The sequence below is a fragment of the Vulpes vulpes genome, chromosome 1, assembly GCF_048418805.1.
Source record: "Vulpes vulpes isolate BD-2025 chromosome 1, VulVul3, whole genome shotgun sequence".
Taxonomy (NCBI): Eukaryota; Metazoa; Chordata; class Mammalia; order Carnivora; family Canidae; genus Vulpes; species Vulpes vulpes.
This window is the reverse complement of record NC_132780.1, coordinates 38,304,971-38,331,554: the sequence shown is the minus strand read 5'-3', so window position 1 is coordinate 38,331,554 and position 26,584 is coordinate 38,304,971. Positions and strand designations below refer to the sequence as shown.

Below are 26,584 nucleotides of genomic sequence, written 5' to 3'. Positions count from 1 at the left end.
TAAATGTTTTCTGGGCATCAAATCACATTAAAAAAAAAAAAGAACTTGGTGAGGTATTTTAACTATTTCCTTTTCATTTTTAAAAAATATTTTATTTACTTATTCATGAGAGACACTGAGAGAGAGAGACAAAGACATAGGCAGAGGGAGAAGCAGGCTCCCTTGGGAGCCTGATGTGGGACTCAATCCCAGGATCCCAGGATCAAGAAGACTTGAGCCAAAGGCAGATGTTCAACCCCTGAGCCACCCAGGTGCCCCTCTTTATTTCCTTTAATATTTTTTGCTTTTTCAGTCACTTAAGTAGTATCTCTTGAGTACCTACCCTGCATTAAGCAGTGGGCAGTGCCTCAGTACACCAAGGAAAGAGGTACAAAGACAGAGCTTACAGTCTTGCTGGGATTCACGATACACACACACATAAGGAACCGCTAGTGAATGAGATAGTATGGTATACATCTGCATGTTTATCTCAGTGAATGTAAGGCATGTGTTAGCATATGTAACACATAGAGAATATATGTGTATGCTAAGTGGTGTGGCACAGATCATCAGAAAGCAGGCAAGATGCAGTTTGGAAATGATGTGGAGGGTTGGTAAACCAAAGCAGTTGGAAGACGATATGAATCTGGTTGTTGGGCAAGACTGCTGCAGAAAGCTCTAGAGCTGAGTTTTTCTTTTTCTTTCAAAATGATTATAGATTTACAGGTGGTAGCAAAAATAGAACATGTTCTCCTAATCATAACAGCTTACATAACTACCGTACAATATCAAAACTGGCATATTGACGTTGGGGCAATATACAAATCCTTTCCTGTTTTACATGTACGTACTTCTGTAGACCTGAACTTTGATAAATGAAGTTTGGTAGACAAAGAAGAGGAATGAGGAAGGACTTGAATAAGCAAACCTCACAGGGTAGTTAACTTTCCAGAACTGTCCTCTTTCTCTCTTCTTCCAGCTTGTAGGCATCCCACATAATCCTAGGTCAATTAACCACACCTTCCCCACTGGGGGTTGGCTTGCTACCTCCTCTTCACAAATGTTCCCAAGCACTTCCTGCTGTGTTCTTATTCCAGCCGTCCAAACACAGGCAGTCTCCTTTCCAGAAATCATTTACTCTGTGAGCTAGTTTGTTGAGAACCAATCTTCCCATGGATACAGAGGTACATGGGTGATGAGTTCCCCACCCTCTCTCCAGGCCTATGTGACTCAGAATGTAACTGAGCCTTAGTGAGAACAATATCTGTCATTGCTGTACATGGTGGCAGTGCAGCGTTTCTGGGAGTTCCCTTAACATCAGGAGGATTCTCTGATGTGTCAGATGGACTCCTATCTTAACAGGTCCTGTTCTATTGCTACAAACTGCCACTGTGTACAGTGGGTAATGTTAAAGGGAAAGCCCTTTTTTGATAGTTTTAATGACACCAAATAAAATCTTTTGTAATTCAAGTATCAACTCAATTAACTATCAGTTCCTTAAGAATGAGATAGGAGGGATCCCTGGGTGGTGCAGTGGTTTGGCGCCTGCCTTTGGCCCAGGGCGCGATCCTGGAGACCCGGGATCGAATCCCACGTCAGGCTCCCAGTGCATGGAGCCTGCTTCTCCCTCTGCCTGTGTCTCTGCCTCTCTCTCTCTCTCACTGTGTGCCTATCATAAATAAAAAAAAATTAAAAAAAAAAAAAGAATGAGATAGGAAGTGCAAGACAGGGAGCTGATGAGAACTAGGTGGAGAGACACTGAAAAGAGAGTTTCTAGAAAGAAACTCAGAGAAGTAATTACCAGGGATTTATTCTTCATATTCTTTCTCTCTTTCTGTCTCCTTTGTATCTTTCTGAATTCTCCAAATTCTCTATGACTAGGATGTACTGCCTTTATAATCAGAAAAATTAGAGTGCTTCTGAGATGAAAGAGGTGCATGCAGATTTGTTTTGTTTGTTTTAAAAGATTTATTTATTCATGAGACACACACACACACAGAGGGGCAGAGACACAGGCAGAGGGAGAAACAGGCTCCTCACAGAGATCCCAATATGGGACTCGATCCTGGATCCTGCAATCACGTCCTGAGCCAAAGGCAGAAGCTCAACCACTGAGCCACCCAGGCATCCTGTGCATGTAGATTTGTAGATGCAGTTTCTAGCATGGCTGGAAGGAGATGAACAGGACCCTGGGGCAGTGTGCTCCTTAAGGCAGAGTTGAGCCCCATTCTAGCTCCAGCAGCATCAGGTAGGAGCATCTGAGCATATCCAAGCACATATATGATTCAAAACTTTAGAAAGGGGTGTCTACGCAGAAAAAAGAACAGAGGCTGCCCTCTCTTTGGTTTTCGTGATGAAATATGAAGCCACCATTGACACCTGCAGACTAGAGTCCTGCCAGAGTCAAAAAAGGAAGCCAGTTCCTTCCGGGTCACAAGCCCTTTAAACCCTGGGTTTACATCATTGTTCTGGAAAAAGTTACACTGGAAACCTTGCACTTCCATTAAGGCAATGTTGACAAACATCCTGCTCTTTCAGTTCTTGAACTAAACCTGCTATCACTAAGTGCTCATGCTCAGCTAGGGAGAAAGAAGGACAAGTGTCCAGACATTCTCCGAGTAATAGCCACCTGAAGTACTTTTGTTTTCTTAGGTAGTCCTGATACTGATTTGGTCCCATGATCATCATTATATATCCTTTTCCATTTCTGCAAAGAGCCTCAAACAGCAGTGATTGGGCTTCCTGTGTCCTCTCTATGTTGTCCTATATGGGACTTTTTTTAAATTTTAATTTTCTTTTCAAATTTTTATTTAAATCCCAGTTAGCTAACATACAGAGCAATATTGGTTTCAGGAGTAGAATTCAGTGGTTCATCACTTACATACAACACCCAGTACTGATCTCATAAGTGCCCTCCTTAATTCCCATCACCATCTACCCCATCCCTCCATCAACCCTCAGTTTGTTTTCTATCATTAGGAGTCCTAGAGGGGACTTGTAAGTCTATAAATACTTATATCAGTCCCTTTCAATACAGCTTATATCCCACAGGAGTGTGTCTTCTAATCCTGCTCATTTTACTGATGAGATACATTATTTGCAGTAATCACCTTCTTCTTTGGTGGTTTTTGATTTCAGTTATGCCCTTAACAACTTTGTAACACGCTTTATGGAAATATGATACTAAAATTTGTCCATGTCTGGTTTCTCTCTGTAGATACAGTTATGCCAGCCTAAGCATACTAATGCCATAAACAATTAAAATGTTCCAACTTGTTTTGTTCATACTTTTTATTTTTTTATTTTTTTTTTAATTTTTATTTATTTATGATAGTCACACAGAGAGAGAGAGAGGCAGAGACACAGGCAGAGGGAGAAGCAGGCTCCATGCACCGGAAGCCCGACGTGGGACTTGATCCCGGATCTCCAGGATCACGCCCTGGGCCAAAGGCAGGCGCTAAACCACTGCGCCACCCAGGGATCCCTGTTCATACTTTTTAAATGGGAATTCCAGAGCAGCATAAAATATACTTAGCAATTTGTATCTGTTTCCTGATAACTTTTAAAGTAAGAGAGGGTAATTTGGAGGAGTATGATACTTTACTAAAGAGTTAATAGATGATAGAGCTTTTACTTCCATTTAGTTGGGTTGAAAAAATATTTCTTGCATGCTGGGCCATGTAAATGCTACGTGATACAAAGAGAAGTGGTTCCTATCTTTACAAGGTGTACAATATATTCAAAACATAATAAAAATTGATGAAAGCTGTTAAATGAATATCCCTTTTGTCATTACACCAAGGGAGATCTGTAATAGTCAGAGGCCAAAGTGATTGAGAAGAACCTCTTGGTCAAAGGGAGGAGGGTTGTGGGAAGGATTGTGGGTGGTGTAGGTAGGCTGACTACAAAAACATGGACCCTCTTGAGGATAAAAAAGGATGCTATTCATATTTATGCAAGAGGTATTATATGGGTCTCTTTTCAGGCAACAGGGAGTTATGGTGTCCCTCATTGAAGACCAAATTTAAGGAGAATTGTCATGAATCTGAAGGGTAGAAAAGTATATTAGTTTGCATGGCTGCCATAAATAGATGTCTTAACCAATGGAAATCTTATTGTCTTGTAGTTCTGGAAGTCAGAAGTTGAAAATCAAGGTGTCAGCAGGGTTTAGTTCTTCTGAGAGCTGTGAGGGAAGGATCTATTACAGGCCCTTCTGCTTGGCTTGTTGAAGGTTGTCTTCTTCCTGTGTCTTCACATCATCTCTTCTCTATGCATATCTATGCACATGTCCACATTTCCCCTTTTCATAAGGACACCAGTCATTTTGGATTGAATCCAATTTAATGGCCTCATTTTGACTTGTGACTCTGTAAAGTTCTGTCTCCAAATAAGGTTACATTCTGAGGTTTTGGGGTTAAAACCTCTACATACCTTTTCTGCGAGGGACATAATTTCAACTAACCGGAAGGATTGTAGAAAATTGTAGAAAATTGGCAAGAGCATCACAGTAGTAGAGAGGTTAACATCTGGATAGTTGGTGGGCCCTAGCTTCCTAGTACACATCACAATCAGGAGGAAAATCTAGATTTTAATAAGATGGATGGGAGGGAATAAACAAAATGAAGGATCATGAAAGAAACAGAGACTTTTACTTTGGGGCATTATTTGTGCTCCAAGAGTCCTCTTTCCAAGTGGGCAATAAAGATTGGAGACTGGTGACAGAGGGATCTTCAAGTGACAGTTGACTAGAGCGTACTGAGGACTGTACCATGGGATTCATGTGTGGGAGGTACCACAAATAGGCTGGCCAAATTCTAGCACATTAGATGATAATTCTCTGTTATGAGACCTGATTTTCTTTACTTATGAAATTAAAGCTATTTTATCCTTTTCCTGTCTCCACAGGGATTTTAGGGTTTACAGAATAATAAATACGATGAATTTTGAGCTCTGTGGAAGAGCCATCTTGATTTAAATCAAAGTGTCCATAATAACAAAAAGGTTTGGGGCAAGTTCAAGAAATAGCATATAAAATTGATCACTTACCCTTGCAGAATGGTATGCAGACAAAAAGTCAGGGAGAAGAATGTAAACTTTGCTTGGTGTAGGTATTAGGGGCTTAGATCTAGAAATATTGGGCCTTCATGTTCTTGCAAAGTGTAATCCGTGTCTTTGTGTCATCACTGTGAAAGGCCAATGGGAAACATCATACATGCTATGACAATATGTGGATTCCTGCTGAAATTCACATAGAAATGTCTTCATTTTTATGTTGTTGCTCTTTCATCATTTATCTTGATCTCTACAAGTATTGATGGAATATACATTTCCTTGGCAAAGAAAAAAATGGCACCAGGGTTGGTGTGTTCAATTGAACAACCAAGCCAGAACAAAATTATCCTAACCTGTGTGGTTGAGCAGCACCAGGCTATGGAGTATAATACCTAAATCATAAAACATAAAAAAATAATAGCCCTGGTACTGAACTTTGGGCTCAAAGGGTCTGGGAAATGGGTGAAATTCCTCAGGGAATTTATTCATTAGGGAGAATAAATATCAGAGAAAGTATAAAATGGCAATTTCAGGTAATCCAATGAGTCATTTCAAGATACGTGAGATTTTTCACTTTTAATTAATTTTAAAAATCATAAAAATAATAAGATCACAGTACAGAATACTTGGAAAAAACAAAACGGAGCCATTTCTAATTTTTTTTCTATGTAGGTTTTTTTACATATTTGTACTCAAGCAGTCTGTATACTGTTCTAGCTCCCTTTTTGGCCTTCTTTCAGAATCTTCATTATTAGTACTTTTCAACAGCTACATAATTACACATCTAGTAATTTAGTTACTCCTCTAATAATAGACTTTAAGCCAATTTCTAACATATAATTTTGATATGAATATCTTACTATACCAATTAGCATCATATGTAAGGTTCTTTTGGGGGCAAGAGTTCAAGATGTGATCTTTAAGCTAATTTCTAACATATCATTTTGATATGAATATCTTACTATATCAATTAGCATCATATGTAAGGTTTTTGGGGGCAAGAGTTCTAGATGTGATCTTTCTGGGACACAGGGTGGTGAAGCCTTTATGACAGCATTTTATTCTTGAGTAAAACAATCTCCATTTTACCGGAGTAGTGAAGTTCCTTATTCTAGCCCTCATATGGGCCTGCAGCTTTGGCCTTCCCCCTCATATAACACTACCCTAGACCACCATCCGGAGAAGAAAGATCATGTGGAGAGACTAATCAACCCTCAGAACCACACAGCCAATCCTCAGGATTTATTTACTTAAGGGGGCTAGATAAATTTTGTGGTTGGATTACAGCAATTCCAGATTTAATACCTAAACCTAATGACCTTGTTTCAAAAAGTTTGAATTATTATATCTTCAAGGTTTCGTCTAGTCAAACCTACATTTTTTCTGTCTTTCAGTTTTCTCACCTAAAATGGAAAAGCAAAATTTCCTAAGCTACTAGAGTACTTGTTCCATGGATGAACAACTATGATTCACCTTTCAGGGAAAATATAATAGATTGTATAGTGTTTTGGGTCTCCCCCCCCCCCCCAACCAGATGGTGGTCTAGGGTAATTTGAGAGAAAAGGACTAACGGTTAAAATTTTAGTACTGGTAGACATTTCCTGTCAAATAAATATATTCTTGATTCTGATATATGCAAGTAATAAAAACCAACTTCTGATTCATAGAGTTAGTTATCAAACTAAATTTTTAATGAATGCTCATTATGTTCAAGGTGTGTGTAAAAAACAAAACAAAATAAAACAAAACAATGGACCTTTAAAGCCACACAGACCCATGTTCAAATTTTCATTGGCTTCACACCTTACAAGTTGAGAAACTGGTGAGACTCATAATGAAGATTTCTGACCTTCAGTGAATCCTCACAGATTTTGTGTGGAATAACAGTGAGGAAAACAACAAGAAAATAAACTGAGTTAATGTATTGCTTCACAACAAGTAACCCCCAAATTTAGTAGGTTAAAATGACATTGGTTGAGTATGCCACACGATTCTGAAAGTTGTCTGTGTACTTCTTTTTTTTTTTTTAATTTTTTTATTTATTTATGATAGTCACACAGAGAGAGAGAGAGAGAGAGAGAGAGAGGCAGAGACATAGGCAGAGGGAGAAGCAGGCTCCATGTACCGGGAGCCCGACGTGGAATTCGATCCTGGGTCTCCAGGATCGCGCCCTGGGCTAAAGTCAGGTGCTAAACCGCTGCGCCACTCAGGGACCCCTGTCTGTGTACTTCTAAGTGTTGACTGGTCTCTCCACCTGGTATCTCTACCCTGGTATCTCTACCCTGGTATCTCTACCCTGGATGGTGACCTAGGGTAGTGTTATGTGAGGCGGAAAGCCGAAAGTGCAGGGCCACATGATGCCTAGAGTCAGGAACTTAAACCATGTTGCTGTGGCCATGTTTCATTGGCCACAAGTCTGGCCAATGAAAGTTAGGGCTGTGGAGAAGAGACTGGGCCTCTTCATGGGGATTGGGAGGGCTGTTGCAAAGTCACATTGCAAAGGGGTGTGTGCTGGGATGGGAGGAGTTTGTGATCACTAAACAAAATATAGTATCAAGATGTTTGTTTTAAAGATGCTGAAGAAGATGGTATCTATCAGCTGGTCTGGCAATTTGTTACAGGTGCTCAACCTGTTTTAAGACCCTTCTTTTCTTCCCTTCAAGAATCGTTCAAAGTTGAATGTGAAGGTACAGTCCTAATGGAGCTTAGGTTTGGTGTCATTGTCTGTAATGCATATTTTAAAAGAGCACCTAGAGCTGCCTGAAGCTACCAAAGTAGGCTTGTGTAACAGCCTTGTGTGGTAGGGGAGCCTGGGGGCTCAGTCAGTTAAGTGTCTGCCTTCAGCTCAGGTCATGATTCCAGGGTTCTAAGATCCCTTGCTCAGCAGAGGGTCTGCTTCTCTCCCACCCTCTGCTCATGCTCTCTCTCTCTCTCTCTCTCTCTCTCTCTCTCTCTCGGGTAAATAAATAAAATCTTAAAACAAACAAACAAACAAACAAACAAAAAACCCCAACCTTGTGTGATAGGATGTTCAGTTAAATTTGAATTTCAGATAAGTAATGAACAATTTTCCAATAAAAGTATGCCTTCCCTTGTTAACAGTTTTGCATATATTCTTCTAGAACTTTCCTGTAAATATCCCAACATATACATGCAAATCTTTTTTTCCAACCTACACATATAAACCTTAAAAAATGAAATATTTACTTTTATTAGTTGCCCTTTTCCCTTTCTACTTATGTACATTTAGATTTAACTCATTCTTTTGAAACTGCATATTGTTGCATGGCATGTGCACACCAGTTTACTTACGTCAACGTTCACTGATGGCTGTGTTATTAGTAATCTTTCTTCATTATGGAAAGTGACACTACATATATCCTTATAGACACATCTTTGTGTATTTCTGAAGTATAAAATCCTAGGATTGGCGCTGTGTTGAAACAGGATATGCCTTGAGACTGGAATGTTAAAATGCCTTCAAAAAGTGTATCATTTAAAATCATCACCAAAAGCATGTGAGAATTCCTATCTCTCTACCTTGCCAGCCATCATTATATTTTTTTAGAGATTTTATTTATTTATTCATGAGAGACAGAGAGAGTCAGAGACATAAGCAGAGGGAGAAGCAGGCTCCCTGCAGGGAACCTGATGTGGGACTTGATCCCAGGACCTCAGGATCATGACCTGAACCAAAGGCAGACGCTCCACCACTGGGCCATCCAGGCATCTAAGCCATCAATATTTTAACCTTTGCTTATGTAACAGGAGGAATAATCCATTTTCATAGCAAGTAGAGAAACAAATTGGGAGATTTCCTTTAAAAGCACTGAATAAGAGGGAAGTTATTTAATAAGCAGAAGAAAATAGATTGCTTCCTTTCAAAAGGAAATTCAATTTGTAGCTGTTTGAGAAAATAAATGCATGAAATTCAAACCCAACCCCTTGGGTCTGAATACTAAAGTCTAAGAACAGAAGCAGTTACACACACGAATGGACTGGGAGAGCTGAACTGCATCCCTCATTACTAGCGATACACCCTCATCTGACTTCTTCAATTTATCACCCATACCTTTAAACTTTCCCCACTGTGGAACACACTGTAGGCTTATCATAGTTTCCACTACCCCCTTCAGAACACCACTGCCTTTGTTCTGTTTCCTTTATGCCTCAGAAAGGAAAGGAGTGACCACCCAGAGTGAGGACCACAGACCAAAGATGATAATATGCCCTGATGCATTGGGCAAGACTTTTCCCATGGTGCTCTTTCTTCTCGCTGCAAAGGGACAGAGCTATTTTATTCCCCTCAACCATCCCCCACCCTGCCCCGTCCCCCCTTGGACTGTCCAGAGAGGATGGGAAATTACTGTGCAAAAGCCCCAGCAACCCTCACTCCTGTCCAGATAAACCCAATCAAAACCAAGTCAAAGCTGAAACAACTTTCTTCAAGGGAAGAATGTGTATCTTAGAAACTACCCCTTAATGGCCTCCCAATTACTGGGACTCATTAAGGTCTTAACACATTTAAAAAAAAAAATGTTGTCATCCCCATTTTTCTCTGCTGAAAATTCAGCTGTTCCTTTCCATTCTGAAATCATTAGATTGACTTTAAAAGTTGGAGCAGTATCTTCAAACCATGTTGGGTCAGGAATCCAACATTTACAATGTCCAGGAGACATTACAAGGGAGATCTGACAAAGACGGCGACATTGGAGTTAAGAATGGGAAGAGGGAGAAAGGGATAAGGGAGGGCAACAAATGAGAAAGTATAACCTTGTTTCTATTGACGAGTGTTACCAATGGCGCCCCAGGTACTGTTTCATTTTTGATTGTTCCTCCTCCTACAAACTCAAACTCCTTGCAGACTGGACAATGTCTTATTCATCTTTGTTTTCCCAGCACCCAGCAGGATACCTGACAAACAGTCTGTGCTCAGGAAATATTTTTTGGCCTGAGTCAAGCCACACTAGACTATTACTGAACATTTTAAAGTTTAAATTTCAAAGCTAGTCTCTGGGCAGAGGTATGTTTGTGGCCAGGAGACTTCTATAGATAAGCCTTTAAGTTGATCAGGGAGTTTGTGAAAGATACAGATTCCTGGGCCCCACCCCAGAGATTCCAAACCCGATGGTCTGGGATGGGTGGGTGGGGCCCTGGGAATCTGCAGTTTTAACAGATGCCTCAGGTGCTTCTGATACAGCTTGGGAACCTAAGGCAGCTTGTAAACTAGCACATCAGATGCCATAAGCCCTGGGATTTCCCTGGTATATCTTTGAATGGCCCTGGTAGTTTAGACTTTGTGTCTTGCCGCTTGATCAGAAAAGAACATCTGACCATTTACTAACATGTAAATTTACCAAAGAAATTGCTAGAAGAGCGGTCACAGTGGACCAAGATTCCTAAGAATCTCGGGTTTCAAATGTTCAGTCTTCTTGGTGGGTCTGCATATTTTTGAGAGCTTCAAGTGTCTAGTGCAGCGAGAAACCTAATGGGGGAGATATTTGGAGGAAAACCAATCAAGATGTGCTTACCTGCCTGAGGGGGCCTGCTGAACCTGTTAACTGCTCACAGATCGTTAGCCTTTTGAAGGAGATGGATCAAGGAGAGGAAAGTTTCTATGTGTTAACAGGAAAACCAAATGTTACTACACACATGAGGTGTTCAAGTTTTCTAATAAACGTTCATTAAAACTGGGCTGAGATATGGATATGGGACAAAACCCTGTGAACCGAGTCTGCAAATGTGAGCTCACTGGGCAGAAATTCATAATGGACTAAAAGGGTAGGTGCCCCTGATCCGAGGTCAATAATCTGGGGTGAACGGCCAGGATTGTTAACCGCCGCACTTGTAATTACAAGTGAGCATCATCGCCCCTGCCCACATACTGGGACCCACCCACAGTCAGGGGCCCAACCTGAATCAAGACTGCCCAGAACGCATGGAAAATAACAGAAATCAGGAAAGCACTTGCGTGGTACTTTATGGATTTCTTGGTTCCGTAGAAGCTCTGAGAGGAAGGTGGGTCTATGTGCTGCCATCGCCACCACGCAGAGAAGTGAACTCTGGCCAGAGGGGTCGCGGGACCTACCCAGGAACTCCTAGACCGTCAAAGTGGTGCCCTGGGGGCCAGCCTCTCCCGTCCCCCCACCACAGGGACGCAACGGGAGCAACACACCACCACACAGATGGGTGTTAGGGCCCCTCCTTGGCCCTCGCTACACCCCTTTCACTCCGGGAAGGTAGGCATGCACCTCCCTTCTACACAGGAGGCAAATGAGGCGAAAAAGTATCTTGACACATCTACAGGGCAGTAAACGGCGGCGTGCGGAGGTGGAGCCCGGACCCGACTGCACAAGTCGGAGGCGCAGATAAGGCTTTGCGAGCGGGGCCTGCAAGGCAAGGATGAAAGCGCGACCCGCTGCCGAGCGCTCGCAGGTAGGCAGGGCGGCCCGGGGCTGGCGGGGCGACAGGGCCTCGGGCCGGGCACCGGGGCGGGGCGGGCGGGGCCGGTGGCGCCCGTATCTCGCTGGGATCTGGAATGGCTGGGACTTAGGAGCGCCGCCGGCGGGCCAGTGCCCGGGTCCGCGCCCGATTACCATCTCTGCGGTCTCGGCGAGCGCAGGAAGGGCGGCCAGCGAGGGGCAGGCCCCGCAGTCCCGGCCCCGGGAGCTGGAACGGGGCCAGCGCGGAGGCGGCGGCGGGGCGGGAACCCAACGGGGCGCGGGGGTCAGCGCAGCGCGGGGCGCGCGTCCCCGGAGAGGAGGCGGCGCGGCGGGCGGCGGGCGGCGGGCGGCGGGGGAGCCCGGGCGCGGCGGGAGCGCGGCGGGGAGGGCAGACGGCGCAGCCCCGGGCGGCGGGGGGCGCGTCCGGCCGGCGGGGACCGAGGCGGCGGAGCAGCGCCCCGCGCGGGGGCCCGGGAGCGATGAGAGTGCAGCTCAAGGTAAACGCCGGCGCCGCGCCGCGCCCCGCGGCCGCTCGGGGCAGGCGCGAGCCCGGGGTCCTGGGGACCCGAGCGGGGATGCGAGCGGGGACGCGAGCGGGGATGCGAGCGGGGATGCGAGCGGGGATGCGAGCGGGGACCCGAGCGGGGATGCGAGCGGGGACCCGAGCGGGGATGCGAGCGGGGACCCGAGCGGGGATGCGAGCGCGCGCCGCGCTCCCGCCTCGCGCTCCCGCCTCGCGCTCCCGGGGCAGGAGCTCCCCGGCCTGGCGCGCGCCCGTGGGCCGAGAAGTGACATTCACTGCGCGCGGCCGTCGTCGGCGGGTCCGGCCGCCTCCCGAGCCGCATCGCCTGCCTTGGCGCGCCCGCTGCGCCGCCAGCTCGGACGCTGAGCGAGTGGCTTCTGCTTCCCCGTCTGGAAAACGGGATAGTGGTATCTATGATCGCAAGATGAAAGCAGATGCCATCTCGGCGCGGTCCTGAGGAAGCAGTGCCCAGCGCACCTGGCGGGGTGTTACCGCCCCACCTGGGCAGGAACCCGCGGCGGCTGACATCACCCCTCCCTCCGTCCCACCTCCCTGCCCCGCCGGTGAGGAGAACGCAGCTCGGGGAGGAACATAGGGATTTGAACCCAGGGCAGTGCTTTGGCACACTAAGAACGCGGGTGTCCATCCGCACAGGGCATTTTGATCATTCCTTCCTAGGGACGAGGGGTCACCCCTAACTGCCGAGGTGGGAGCCGGGTTCCTCCATTTCTTTCCCGGGTGTAAAGTTTTGATGTGAATTTTCCATCTGCTTTGGGTTTCTACCACAACTGGTAAAGCATTGAATAATCTGGCTACACTGACATTCGGGTTTGGCTGCAAGAATCTGGGCATTTCCTACCCCCCCCCCTCCTTTTCCCCCACCAGCCCCTATCTTGTAGGAATTATAAATCATTCCAGATGAAACTCCGCATGAGCCTGCTTTTGGGGGCCAAAATTAGGGACTAGTACTTTAGTATTAAGCTTGCCCTGATAGACAAGGGTATGAATGGCACTTTGAGTTGATTGTAGCCTGGCGGAGAAGGAAAAGATCCAGACAACACACTGGTGATTTGCCACAAATGTTGCTCTTATCTTGACTATTTACCATTTTCTGTCTTGGCTCATGGTTTTGGCAGGGCCTCCATGTCAGAACTAACTGTAACTGTCAAGGGCTTGGTAAATATTGGACCTGAAATATGTCTCACCTCTTTTTCTTTCTCCCTGGATTTTTCAATCCTGGGTGTTCAGGATGGCTGAGCAGCCCCCACACTCTTAGAGTGATTTTCATTACACTTCTGTAGACTCATTCCATGTTAGAACTCCCAAATGTCCATCCTCCCTGTAACTTAGTTATTTCTTCATGTCCCATCAGAAATCTACCAACTATTTCCTATAAAAAAAAAAAAAAAATCAGGGGCACCTGGGTGGCACAGTCACTTAAGTGTCTGCCTTCAGCTCAGGGTGTGATCCTGGGGTCCTGGGATTAAGCCCAAAGTCAGGCTGGCTCCCTGCTCAGTAGGGAGTCTACTTTTCCCTCTTCCCTCTGTGGCTCCCCCTTGCTCATACTCTCTCTCTCTTTCTCTCTCTCTCTCTGCCAAATAAGTAAATTTAAAATTAAAATCTTTAAAAGAAAATCATTCTTAGGTAAGATATTCTAATATGGGTCTTAGTTGTGCTTTTTTCCCCTTTTTCACTTCCTAGTTTTATTGAAGTTGTATACTAGTCAACTTCAAATAATTCCATAAGATCTGTTACTAAAAACAGCAGAACCCTCAATCATTTCCAGCTTTTCTGAAAGAGCAATAACATTCATCTCTTTAGCTTGTTGGTACTTACTCATGCCTCTAAAATAATACTTATGTGAGTCCTTCTTGATTTCTCAGGTGTAGCCATGCTTTACCTTCCAGATGGGATATAAGGTTTAGATTTCCTTTGCATTTCTGCATCTGCCATTCACATGATCCTTCCTGTTCCTACCATCTACAGAATACAGTTATCCATAATTTTTAGTTAGGTCAATATTTAGTCTGGTCAACATTATTATGCCTTCCTACACATACACTATTAAAAGCTGAATTATGTAGTATATGATTACTCCTCCCTTCTAACTTTTGTTTTCCTCCAGGAGTGTCTGGTGTGTGTTTCCAGAATTTTCTATGGAGTTTTCACTAATTTAACTGACAAGTTTTTGCCAGTTGCCTAAATCTTCTCTCAAGATCATCCTGTGTAATACCCATTTTAACCAATTTTATTCTGAGTACAGCTTTCTGACCTGCATTGCCTATCCAGACTGATTGGTCTTGATGTTGGATGCACAGCTATTACTTTGGGCTCTGTCTTCAGTATCATCATGGGGATTTCCATTCCCTCTGTTACACTGGTTCGTGTTTCTTATATCCCATGTCCTCGTGATTTTTTTCTGTCATTTTGGTGGAATACCTTTTCCAGTTGCACTCTGATAAAGGATGCACACTAAGTACGTTGAACTGATGTATTGTTATGACAAATTATCCTTGCAGACTTTTTTTTTCCTTAAAAAGATTCTGCTAACAATGCAGAAATAATTTCTTGTGGTAAATAATTCAAGCACTATTAATAGAAATTCCAAGAGTTCCCTTTTTGTCCCTCATCCTCATCTCTTTCCAATCCAGAGGTATTCAAAGTGTCGGATTTGGAACATTCAATCATTCTTTGGATTCATTCAGTCAACAGATATTTATGAATTTATGAGTGCCAACTAGGTGCTAAGACCTGTTCCAGAACTTAGGAATATATAGTGAACAAAACTTATTTTTGAGCTGGAGAGGAATGGTGTGATGCTTTTCGATGCTGGAATTGAGTCCACTGCAGCTTTGGTTAGCTTATTTTTCTTCTGGAATATGAACATCATATAATCAAGGCTCTCTTTGTCTCTGTCTCTTTTTCTTTCTCAGTATAAAATCATGACCACTACAAATTAAACTTCATAACTTGCCATTAGAGCAACATCATCATACCCCTGAGATGTAGAAATAGTTTTCTGAATGGATAAATGAAATGTGGTGTGTTTACATATACACATGTACTCACACACACAATGGAATATTTAGCCTTTAAAGAGGAAAGATCCTGACACATGCTACAACGTGGATGGACCTTAAAGATGTTATGCTAATAGGCAATCATCAAAGGATGAATATTGTATGATTCCACATATATAAGATATATAAAGCAGTCCAATTTGTAGAAAGAAAAAGTAGAGTGTAGGTTGTCAGAGGCTGGGGGGAGAGGGAAATGAGTTATTTAATGGGTGTAAAGTTTCAGATTTGCAGGATGAGAGTTCAGGAGATTGGTTGCACAAATGTGTGAATATGCTTAACAGTACTAACCTGCACACTTAAAAAAATAGTCAAGATGGTAAATTCTATATTATGTGTATTTTGCCACAATTAAATAGACAAGCAAAAAGAAACAATGGTAAATTCTATATTATGTGTATTTTGCCACAATTAAACAGACAAGCAAAAAGAAACAAAATGCACATAAACTCCATAATGGGATTCATCCTTGAATCTGATGAGGATGATTCAATCTACTTGCAGCTCCTGCCTGGAATCCAGGATTTTCAGGGTGTGTGCAAGGTGTAGCAATGGATTGCCCTGGGAACTTTCTTTTGATGCACTTAGCACCAGAACGTTTGGCAGGTTCCATTGTTGGGGTGGCCTAATGCCGCTCTCCCTTTCTTTCCGTGGTATTTCCATATCTCTGGGGAAGAGGTCCTCGGTTATTTATAGTACAAATAAACTGAGACTATTTCAGAGTGCCATGACCAGTTATGCAATTGGGAGCGGTGAGAAGTGGTAGTTTTGTTTGGCTTAGAGGTTACATTCTTTTTCTGAGTCTGCAAGCATGTGCCTCTTGAGAGCCTCCTGATCCATTTCCATTGGAAACGAAGATGTTGACTTGGTAGCACAGGCAGATGCCTTCACCAGCGCTGGTTTCCCTGCATTTTCCATGTTGGCGTTCCTTTACAATCCTCTTTAGAGTGATCCTGTGCTATATGCTGGATCCCAGGTCTTGAAATGCTCCAGGACTGCATAGTGGTCAGGTATCCCAGGACTTGCTACGGTGCTGGGCGTGTTGACTGGAAAGATTGGCCTGGTGAATTTGGTTGTGCTTTGTTCTACCTCTCTCTAAGCTATATATGGCCAACATATAGAATTTTATTCCAGGGGCACCTGGGTGTCTCAGTTGGTTAAGCATCCAACTCTTGGTTTCAGCTCTGGTCATGATCTCAGCGTTGTGAGACCAAGCCCTGCATCACTAGGCCTGAAACCTGCTTGGTATTCCCTCTCTCTCCCTCTGCTCTCCCAGCCCCCCTAAAAAAAACAAACAAACAAACATAGAATTTTCTTCCAGGCAAACTCAAAGCCCAGTGGGATGAATGACTGGGCAACCAAAGTTCTCTCTGCATTTTGCTGATTGTAGATTCAGAGCTTCTAATAATGGTCATTTTTGATGTGAGCAAACCACCTGGTCCAGGGGTGGAAACACTCCTGTTAGAAACTTCTGTTTTCTGTAATAGGTGTGTGAGGTGACCTTGGAGAAAGTACACTTCATTTATTCCTTTATTCTCCTGCCATGTGTGCAAGATTAACATTCTTTTTATCTTTCCTAGTTTTGGAGTGTGTTGGGATATGGGCCAGGAGAGCCCCCTCAAATTGCCCATAGCAACTAAAGACACTTAGAGCTAGGCAAAACTTTCCTTGTGATTAGATTATATAGCCTGATTATCACCATTTTGGAATGTCTGGCATGTTTTTTACACTGGTTTTCCTTAGGTGTAATCAAAAAGGGGCAGAATGTGGTAATTAATTCTCTAGAAGTATCAGCAGGATGGTGAGAAGAGTAATAAAGGGAATAGTTGGAAAAAGTAGTTTTACTGCTGGCTGCATGCCCTTCTGCCTTAGGCAAGCTACCTCAGTTTCCTTAACAGTAAAGCAAATACCACTATTCATTGGCTACTTCCTTCCAAGAGCTGTGAATGGGTTTTGAGGAAGCAATTCCTTTGAAAATTCAATAAAAGACATGGATCAGGAGCTCAAAAACTCAAATTCAAAAACCAGGCCTGCTGGGGACTCAGGTTCACTGGTCAGTGTAAGCACTGAGCGAACATGGCTGCCCACAGTTGGCCCCAACTGACTGTTGGCCAAGTTGAAACACAAGCCCGCATTCCAGAAATGCAGAATCTGGCAATTGTAGTAGGAAATGCAGATACATAGGTTCTTTCTTGAGTGTGAAACCTCGTGGTTTTCACATTTCATTAGTTACTTCAGAAGATTTTTGAAAAAACTTTGCCAGTTGAATAAAACACATTTTTGGTCTGCTTTCTGCCTGTGGGCTGTTATTTATACAAATACAGTAGTCCCTTCTTATCTGTGGTTCTGTTTTCTGTGGTTTCCCTCAACCAGTCTGGAAGCAGATAATCCTCCTTCCAACAAGTCATCACGAGGTTAAGTAGTTTCTCACTCCATCACAATGCCTCCGTCATTCAGCTCTTTCAGCTCACTTCATCTCCTCACACAGTCATTTTATCATCCCATGTCATCATCATGGTCATAAGGATGAGTTTATACAATAAGATTTTGAAGGAGAGAGACCACATTTATGTAACTTATTGTAATTGTTTCTTATTAGTTATCATTGTCCCTAATTTATAAATTAAACTTTATTTTTTTATATCTATTTTAGCATTCTATTTTATATTTTAGATTTTAATTACGGTAAGCAGTCTTCTCTTTTTCTTTTTTTATAGTTTATATTTTAAAGTCCAAATTCAATTAACATATATTGTATTATTAGTTTCAGAGGCAGAGGTCAATGCTCATTACATCATGTGCCCTCCTTAATGTCCATCACCTAGTTAACCCCTCCCCTACCCCCTTCCCCTCCAGCAACCCTCAGTTTGTTTTCTATGATTAAGAGTCTCTTATGGTTTGTCTTCCTCTCTGATTTCATCTTGTTTTACTTTTTCCTCTCTTCTCCTATGATCCTGTTTTGTTTCTTAAATTCCACATATGACTGAGATCACATAATTGTCTTTCTCTGATTGACTTATTTCACTTGGCATAATACCTTCTAGTTACGTCCCACATTGTTGCAAATGGCAAGATTTCATTTTTTGATGGCTGAGTAGTATTCCACTGAATATGTATACCACATCTTTTTTATCCATTCATCTGTCCATGGATATGTGGGCTCTTCCATAGTTTGGCTACTGTGGACATTGTTGCTATAAACATTCGGGTGCAGGTGCCCCTTTTTGGATCACTACATTTGTAATTTTGAGGTAAATCTCTAGTAGTGCAATTGCTGGATCTATTGTAGCTCTATTTTCAACTTTTAAATTAAACTTTATCATAGGTATGTTTGTATAGGAAAAAAAATATAGCATACATAGTCATTACTATCTGTTCTTTTAGGCATTCACTGGGAGTCTTGGAACGTATCCCTCATGGATGGCGGGGTGGGGGGGTTCTGCAGTTTTCCGTGATGGGTCAGTCTTTCTCTTCGCCTATGCTGCTCCCCACTTAATTTTTGGGTTATAATTCACGTATCACTTGATTGATTGCTTTATAAGTAGTCTTCGTGCCCAATGTGGGGCTTGAACTCACAACCCTGAGATCAAGGATTGTATTCCCTATCACCTGAGCCAGCTAGGCACCCCTAATTCACCTAAAGTATACAATTTAATGGCTTTTAGTAAACTCGCAGAATTGCACATCTATCAGCACAGTCAATTTTAGAGCGTATTTATCATCTCTAAGAGAAATCCCACACCCCTTAGCTGTCAACCCCTAGTCCCTCTATCCTCACCAGCCCTAGGCAACCACTCATCTACTTTCTGCCAAGCAAGTATAGATCTGCCTGTTCTGGGATATTTTGTGTAGACAGACACATACAATATGTACTCCCTTTTATCTAGTTTCTTTCATTTATCATAATATTTTCAAAATTCATCCATGTAGCATGTTATCAGTACTTCATTTTTTGGTATTGCTGAATAATATACCATATCATATTTAATTTGTCCATAAGCTGATGGACATTTGGATTGTTTTTTGATCTTTGGCTATAGTGAATAACATTGATGTGAATATTTGTATACAAGTTTTTGTGTGGACTTACAGGTTCATTTCTCTTAGGTAGGTACCTAGAAGTGGACTTGGTAATTCTACGTTTAGCCTTTTGAGGAACTGCCAGACTGTTTTCCAAAGAGACTGTGCCATTTTATATTCTCATGAACAATGTATATGATAGTCTCAATTTCTCCCCATACCTTATTCTTACTTTTTGATTATAGTCATCCCAGTGGCTGTGAAGAGGTACCTCATTGTGGTTTAGATTTTCATTTCCCCAATGACTAATGAAGTTGAGAATCTTCATGTGTTTATTGGCCATTTGTTGCCCTCTTTGGAGAACTATTTGTTCAGATCCTTTGTGTGGCACTTATTTTTGACCCAACTCTTGGGATTTTCTCCTGATAAACGCACATTTCACGTCTACACAAAAGGGGGATATGTTCTAAGACCCCCCAATGAATACTCGAAACTGTGGTTAGTATCAAACCCAATACGTACTATTTTTTCCTATATGTACATACCTATGATAAAGTTTAATTTTTAAATTAGGGATAGTAAGAGATGACTATCAATAGCTAATAAAATTATGTGAATATGGTCTCTTTCAAAATATCTTATCATACTGTTCTTAACCTTCTTGTGATGTGAGATGAAGTGAGATGAATGAAGTAGACATTGTGACATAGCATTAAGCTACTATTGATCTTCTGATGATTTGTTAGACTGCAATTGACTGCAGGTAATTGAAACCATGGACAAAGGGGCACTACTATACACAGTTTCCAGGAGTTCATGAGCCTCTTAATATTTATCTATGTATCTGAGGATACTTACAGAAAGCATGCTATATAGCAGGAGTTTTTCCTGGGAATTTCATAAGCTTGATCTTATATTATCTACTCTATTATCAACCTCATGGGATTCATGTGAAGATCAAATGTTCAGGAAAGTGATTTGTAAATATTAAAACACTCTACAGCTTCAGGGATTGCTGCAGGTACAATCTCTATAGGTAAGTGAGAGTGAAATTAAGTGGTTAAGTCTCCATGAACTAGAGACTGCCCATATTTGAATCCTAGTATCACTTTTATAAGCCATTATGTTTTGGGGCAATCATTCAACTTCTCTGATTCAGTGTCTTCATTTGTAAAATGGAGATAATAACTGACCTACTTCCCATATTTTCTTGGGCAGTTAACAAAGTATTTTGTCTTGTGCAGGTGGGTGCACAGAAAGTGCTGAATAAATTGTTACCCTGGTGCTGTGGACTAAATGTTTGTCTCCCAAAATATATATGTTGAAGTCCTAATCTCTTATGATGGTATTTGGAGGTGGAGCCTTTCGGAGGTAATTAGGTCTTGAGGGAGGAGCCTTCATGGTTGGGATTGATACCATTATAAGAAGACACACAGAAGACCTGATCTCTGTTTACCATGTGAAAATACAGTGAGAGAGTAACTATTTTAAACCAGGGAGATGACTCTCACCAGAGCTCGACCGTGTGGGCACCCTGATCTTGGACTTGTGTTCCCTGGAACTGTGAGAAATAAATGTTTGTTGTATAAACCATCCAGTGTATGGAATTCTGTTTATAGTAGCCCAAACTGACTAAGATAGCTGCTATTAATATTATCTTAAATGGAACTAGGCATATTATCTTATAGTGGGACATAATATATCTTATTTTTTTGTAATATATTTTTCATAATATATCATATATATATATTTTGCAATTAGTGAGGTTTTTTGCAATTATTTTTTTAAAGATTTTATTTGAGAGAGAGGGAGAGAAGGAGAGCACAGAGGAAGAGTGAGAGGGAGATGCAGACTCTCTGCTGAGCAGGAAACCTGACATGGGGCTCAATCCCAGGATCCTGAGATCATGACCTGAGACTAAAGGCAGATACTTAACCAAGTGAGCCACCCAGGCACCTGAGCAGGTTGATCTTTGAATATGGAACTATCTTCCTTGCTTCTGGAGAAAATGGATGTCCTCCATTGATCTTTTAAAGACGTTTTTGTAAATTAAATCTTATAATCTTAGGAAAGAGAATTTTACTCCCAGAAGAATTAAGTCCATAGGGTACTTTATAGATCCTTGGCCTAGATAGTTAATTCTCTCCAAACTTGGTCACCACTGTTAGGGTCTGCTTTAAAGTGATTAAAAAAAAACAAAAACAATAACAAAAAACAAACAAAAAAACAAAGAGAAGAGGGTCCAAAGTCTTAAAATTTAAACTTTCTAAAATTTGTTAGTGTTTATGCCAGCAAAGTGGGAGGAAATGGTCAATCGGCTTAAGACTTTGTAGGTCGGATCTTTGCTCTTGAATGTAATAAACAGGCAAACCATTCAGTCTCATATTTTGGTCTCTTGAGCTGGGAGCCACTGGCCTTAAGAGGGAAACCACATTCTTGAGAAGCAACTTGTAGAGAGGAGACTTTTCAGATAGAAATTGCATCTTGCTAGCTTGTATTTGAGTTCAGGAAATATGGAATGTCATAGGTGAGAGGTAAAGCCTGGGAGCCATTTACCCAAGAGAGCCTCTACTCTGTGGAATCTTCTTGATGTCAGAGTCTATCATCAAGTTTAGCTGAAGGGAAAAGGTCTATAAGGTTCAATCTACCAGAGAGACTCTGAAAGTTCCTGGGATACTGATGTTTTATAAGTTTTGTTCTTTGACCTACAGACAATGTGTGTGTGTGTGTAGCTTGAGTTTTGTTAAAGAAAAATTTTTCACGATCCTTGTTAAAGATAGTAAGGAAGACCTTATTCAAGAGGGTTTGTTCCAGTGGGGGTTTTGCAGTAGGCCAGAGAGATGGGGCTCAACTCCAAGTACAGCAAGAAGTGGAGATTTACAGCCAAGGAGTAGGGTAGAGGTCAGTGGGTGGAAAATTGTGAGAGAAAACATCAAAGCCAGAAGGATTCTTGCTAGACCAACTCAACAGGATTCTTGCTGAAGGCAGGCCAGAGTGATCAGATACCAAGGGTGGGGGATTTTCACTAACTGACCCAGCAGATTCTTGCTAAAACTGCGTTAGCGGGACCAAGAACAGAGCCCAAGGTTGGTACCTAGTCAGAAAAAGGACTCAAGTCAGAAAGAGCCTGAATCAAGTTCGGTCAAGGAGAGAGTCTTGATCAGTTTGAAACATGAGGTGACTAAGGTAGGCTATTCCTCCTTATGTAATACAATCACGAAATACTGTGAGCATTTGAGTGACACATCCTTAAAAGAGAAAAGCTGCTTTTCTTTAGTTTAATCCTTTTTTTTAATAATTGCCTTTTAATTATAATAATTATGGGTCATTTCAAGGTCTTTTCTTTATGGATATAATACATTTCTTTCCATTTTACAATTTAAGAAATTTCTTTAATTTAAGAAATTAAATCCAGAAGAAACATCTTGGTGGACTGAAACTCCGTGAAAAGGGAAAACTGCTCTGTAGTTTGGCTCCTCAGTGACTTAGGGAAAGGCATTGTGTGGTAGATTTCTTCCCCTTTCCTTCCCAAATTGCATTGAAAGAATGGTCAGTTTCTAAACAACATTGGAACTTTTTGAAGATCAGGTATAACAGCCAGAAACAGAAGTTGAGAAACTATCCCAGCAAATGATAATTTCTCATCTGCCAGCTTCCATTACTCACAGAGCTCTTGGTATCCCACTGACAAACTTGTGTTTCTCAACTTCCTGGACCACACTCATTTTACTGAAGCATCATTTTCCTTCTGGAATACTAGTGGAATTAGTTATTCTGGATGAGAATTCTTTTCTTCTGAAGAAAACAAAACCCGATTGCTACCCCACTTTTTTTTTTTTTTTAAAGATTTTATTTATTTCTTCATGAGAGACATATAGAGAGAGAGAAAGAGAGAGAGACAGAGAAATAGACAGAGGGAGAAGCAGGCTCCATGCAGGGAGCCTAATGTGGGACTCCATCCCAGGTCTCCAGGATCAGGCCCTGGGCTGAAGGCAGTGCTAAACCGCTGAGTCACCTGGGCTACCCTGATTGCTACTCCACCTTAAATCTGTTAGCTTAAATTAAGATAAAAATCTTAAAGGTCCCTGTCTTTTTAAATCAACTTACCTATCTCAAAGGTGCTTTTTAAAAAGTAAGCTGAAAATCTTAAAGATAAGGATAGAAATCTTACATTAAGGTTTAAAATTTAGGGGAGGGAACATTCTGAATTGAGACCTAGCAGAAATCGCTTGGAAGGCTATCTCCCCAAATCGTACCCTCTGCAAACAAGTGTGTTTACCCTCAGAGATGATTCCTGATCAAATATAGTTAGAGGAACAATGGATAATAATGGATTTCTGGAGAGTCACACTGGTTGCATGTATTTATATAGCCATAAAACATTTTCTTTTCATCCCATGTAATACTTTTGTTCTCTAGGATATACCTAAGAAACTCTGGTATAATCCTCAAATGTGTACTCAGAAGTCAGGTAGACAATGAGGATAGAACAAGACAGTTCCCTGTATTCCAGGGTTTAGAGTATAGTTGCTCTAAATAGGTTATAAGGGTAAGCACGGAAGACTTAGTGGCACATGGAAGGAGATCCTGATTCAGAGATTCAGAAAGAGAGTTTCTATGAAGGTTTTCATGATGTTTCTCTTGGTGGAGAAAGAAGGGCAGTGGGGAACAGTGTGGAAAGAGCAGGAAGTGGATTCAGGGAATTCAAAGTTGTTTAGTATATTAGATTGTAGGGATTGAAGTAGAAGTAGGGAGAGACAAGAGGTGAGGTGAAAGAGGGAGCAGCTCAGATGTGGTAGGTAGTGGGCTGTATACCTGCTGAAGGACTTTTAAACTATCCTAATGACGTTGGGAGAAACACTGAGAGGTTTTAGGTGAGAATGACATGTTTACCTTTTCACTTTAAGTAGGCATTCCTGCAGAGAAAGGATCAGAGAAGGGAAATCTGGAGGCAGAAAGACCGATGGGAGGCCATCTCACCAAGAATTCATGGTGACTTTAGAATAGTGGCAATACAGATGCAGAGAGGTGGGCTGATGCAAGAGGTATTTAAGAAATAAAATCAGTAGGTCTTGGTGGTTGACTGAATGAGAAATAAGGATGGAGAATTCATGATGGTGCTCTGGTTTTTAACTTGGACACCTGGGTATACTGGTGAACACTTGGGGAATATAGTATAGGTGGGGGATAGGTTTGAGTGAGAGAAACAAAGGATACAGATTTGGACAGGTTAATTTGAAATAGGATACTCTTCTGTTCCTTTTTAAACCTGGTGAGATAAGGAAGGTAGGTTTTATATATCCCCCAGCCAAGTTGCATTCGATGAATGGACTACCATAGTCAATGGGCGACAAAACAACAAACCCCTGTACTCTACCTCCAACCTCTGTTCTTTCTCTACTATAACCCATGACTTATCAAAGAGGCTGTGACTTTTACAGATAACAATCAGAAAACCAGTACTTTTTTCATTGAAATGCTTTGATTGAAGTCTTCTCGTCTTCAGTTGTCTTGCTGCTATTCAAATACTCATGTATTTTCAAAGTTCTGTTGGAGATACTTTATCATTTCTGAACATTAAAGCAATTTTGGATTGCTTAAGGAGATTCTTGTTCCTCAGGCAAGTAAATTTTTTGATATTTTATTTTATTTTTAAAAGATTTTATTTATTTATTAGAGAGAGAAAGAATGAGCAGTGGGGGAGCGACAGAAGGAGAGAGAGAGAGAGGAGGAAGCAGACTCTTTGCTGAGCAGGAAGTCCGATATGGGGCTTGATCCCAGGACCCAGCGATCATGACCTGAGCTGAAGGCAGGCGCTTAATTGACTGAACCACACAGGTGCCCCTATTTTATTTTAAAATTATTTTTAAGTTGAAGGAATTTGCTCACTTCAAATTTTTTTTGGAAGGAAGTTGAGTATTAATAATAAAAAAATACCATAGTTCCCTAAAGCAATTAAAGTGCATTAGTGTATTCTCTAATGTTTAAGAGTTGTTAGTAACTCATACCTTTTGCTTATAAATTGGCACAACCGGGATCCCTGGGTGGCGCAGCGGTTTGGCGCCTGCCTTTGGCCCAGGGCGCGATCCTGGAGACCCGGGATCGAATCCCACGTCGGGCTCCCGGTGCATGGAGCCTGCTTCTCCCTCTGCCTGTGTCTCTGCCTCTCTCTCTCTCTGTGTGACTATCATAAATAAATAAAAATTAAAAAAAAAATAAAAAATAAATTGGCACAACCTCTATGGAGGGCAATGTGGCAATATTTGAATTCACTGACATATTACTAGTAGGATTTTATCTGGTAGATATACATGCATGTGAAAGCTGTGCTGTGTACATTTTAGCTAAATAAATTATGGGACTTCCATACAAAGAAATACTGGTCAGTTCCCAAAAGAATGAAAGAACTCTGTGTACAAATATATTAGGATGTCCAAATTATTAATAAGTGACGAAAAAGCAAGGTACAGAATGGTATATATAATATGCCTCTATATGAAAAAATCATTTTTTGGTATATGCTTATAATCTTTGGCAGAATACATAACAGTTCATTTGGGGGAAGGAAATGGATGTCTGGAGTATAGGGGTAGGAGGAAGAGTTAATTTTCCCCTGTATCATCTATTATACCTTGTGGATTTTATATCACTTTCAAAGTTATCTATTAAAAAAAAAAAAAGGGAGATCTCTGGGTGGCTCAGCGGTTTAGCGCCTGCCTTCAGCCCAGGGCATGATCCCAGAGTCCTGGGATCGAGTCCCACATCGGGCTCCCTGCATGGAGCCTGCTTCTCCCTCTGCCTGTGTCTCTGCCTCTCTCTCTCTCTGTGTGTCTCTCATGAATAAATGCATAAAATCTTTAAAAAAAATGTTGCTGAGTCCTGGCTTCTGTGTTCCACAAATGATAGAGTGAAGGCTTAGAATACAAGGACCAACATTATAGCAAATCTTTTTTTTTGTTTCTTTTTTTGCTATGTGGTGGCTAGGCACACAGTTGTATATGGTGTACCCGAAGTGATCATAATTAAATTTTTTAAAAATGAAAGTGCCCATTTCTAAGTGTGGCTAAAGAAATGCTCATGAGAATTTATAGCTGGACAGCTGGACATTGTTCTAACAACCTCTGGGGTCAATCACCCGGGAACAGAAAGATTTCTCTGGTTTACTGATAGAGACTTCTTACCTTCCTCTTTCTTCCTGCTTCCTTTCCTCTCAGTATGCCTTGCCCTGACAGTCCAACTGCCCAGTGATCTCCAATTATGTTCATTCTTTTCCTTTATCCTAAATTCCTATTTGTTTAGTCTAGATGTCTGCAGACCCATATATTCTGAGGCACACATTTTTAGGTTAGTGTATTGGGGACATCCTTGGAATATCATGTTGCAGTTTGCTCCATAAGATGTTCATTGGGATACTATTGTTGTTCCCCATCTGTCTGAAGTTTGGTGGATCCCCTATTGAGAGAATATCTCTTATATATTTTTAAAAGATT

At 41.7% G+C, this 26,584-nt stretch overlaps 1 protein-coding gene across 2 annotated transcripts in view; it reads left to right on the top strand.

The window, feature by feature from the left end:
* The window catches only part of TRPM6 (transient receptor potential cation channel subfamily M member 6), a 151,133-nt gene that overhangs the window by 10,823 nt on the left and 113,726 nt on the right, over positions 1-26,584 (top strand). The window contains exon 2 of one of the 2 annotated variants that reach the window (XM_072762631.1): positions 11,338-11,466. In XM_072762631.1, the coding sequence (XP_072618732.1) occupies positions 11,434-11,466 (33 nt within the window). In that variant the 5' untranslated portion in view covers positions 11,338-11,433. Of the gene's footprint in view, positions 1-11,337; positions 11,467-12,399; positions 12,561-26,584 lie in introns of those variants that run through there. The other variant, XM_072762632.1, reaches the window with a different exon arrangement.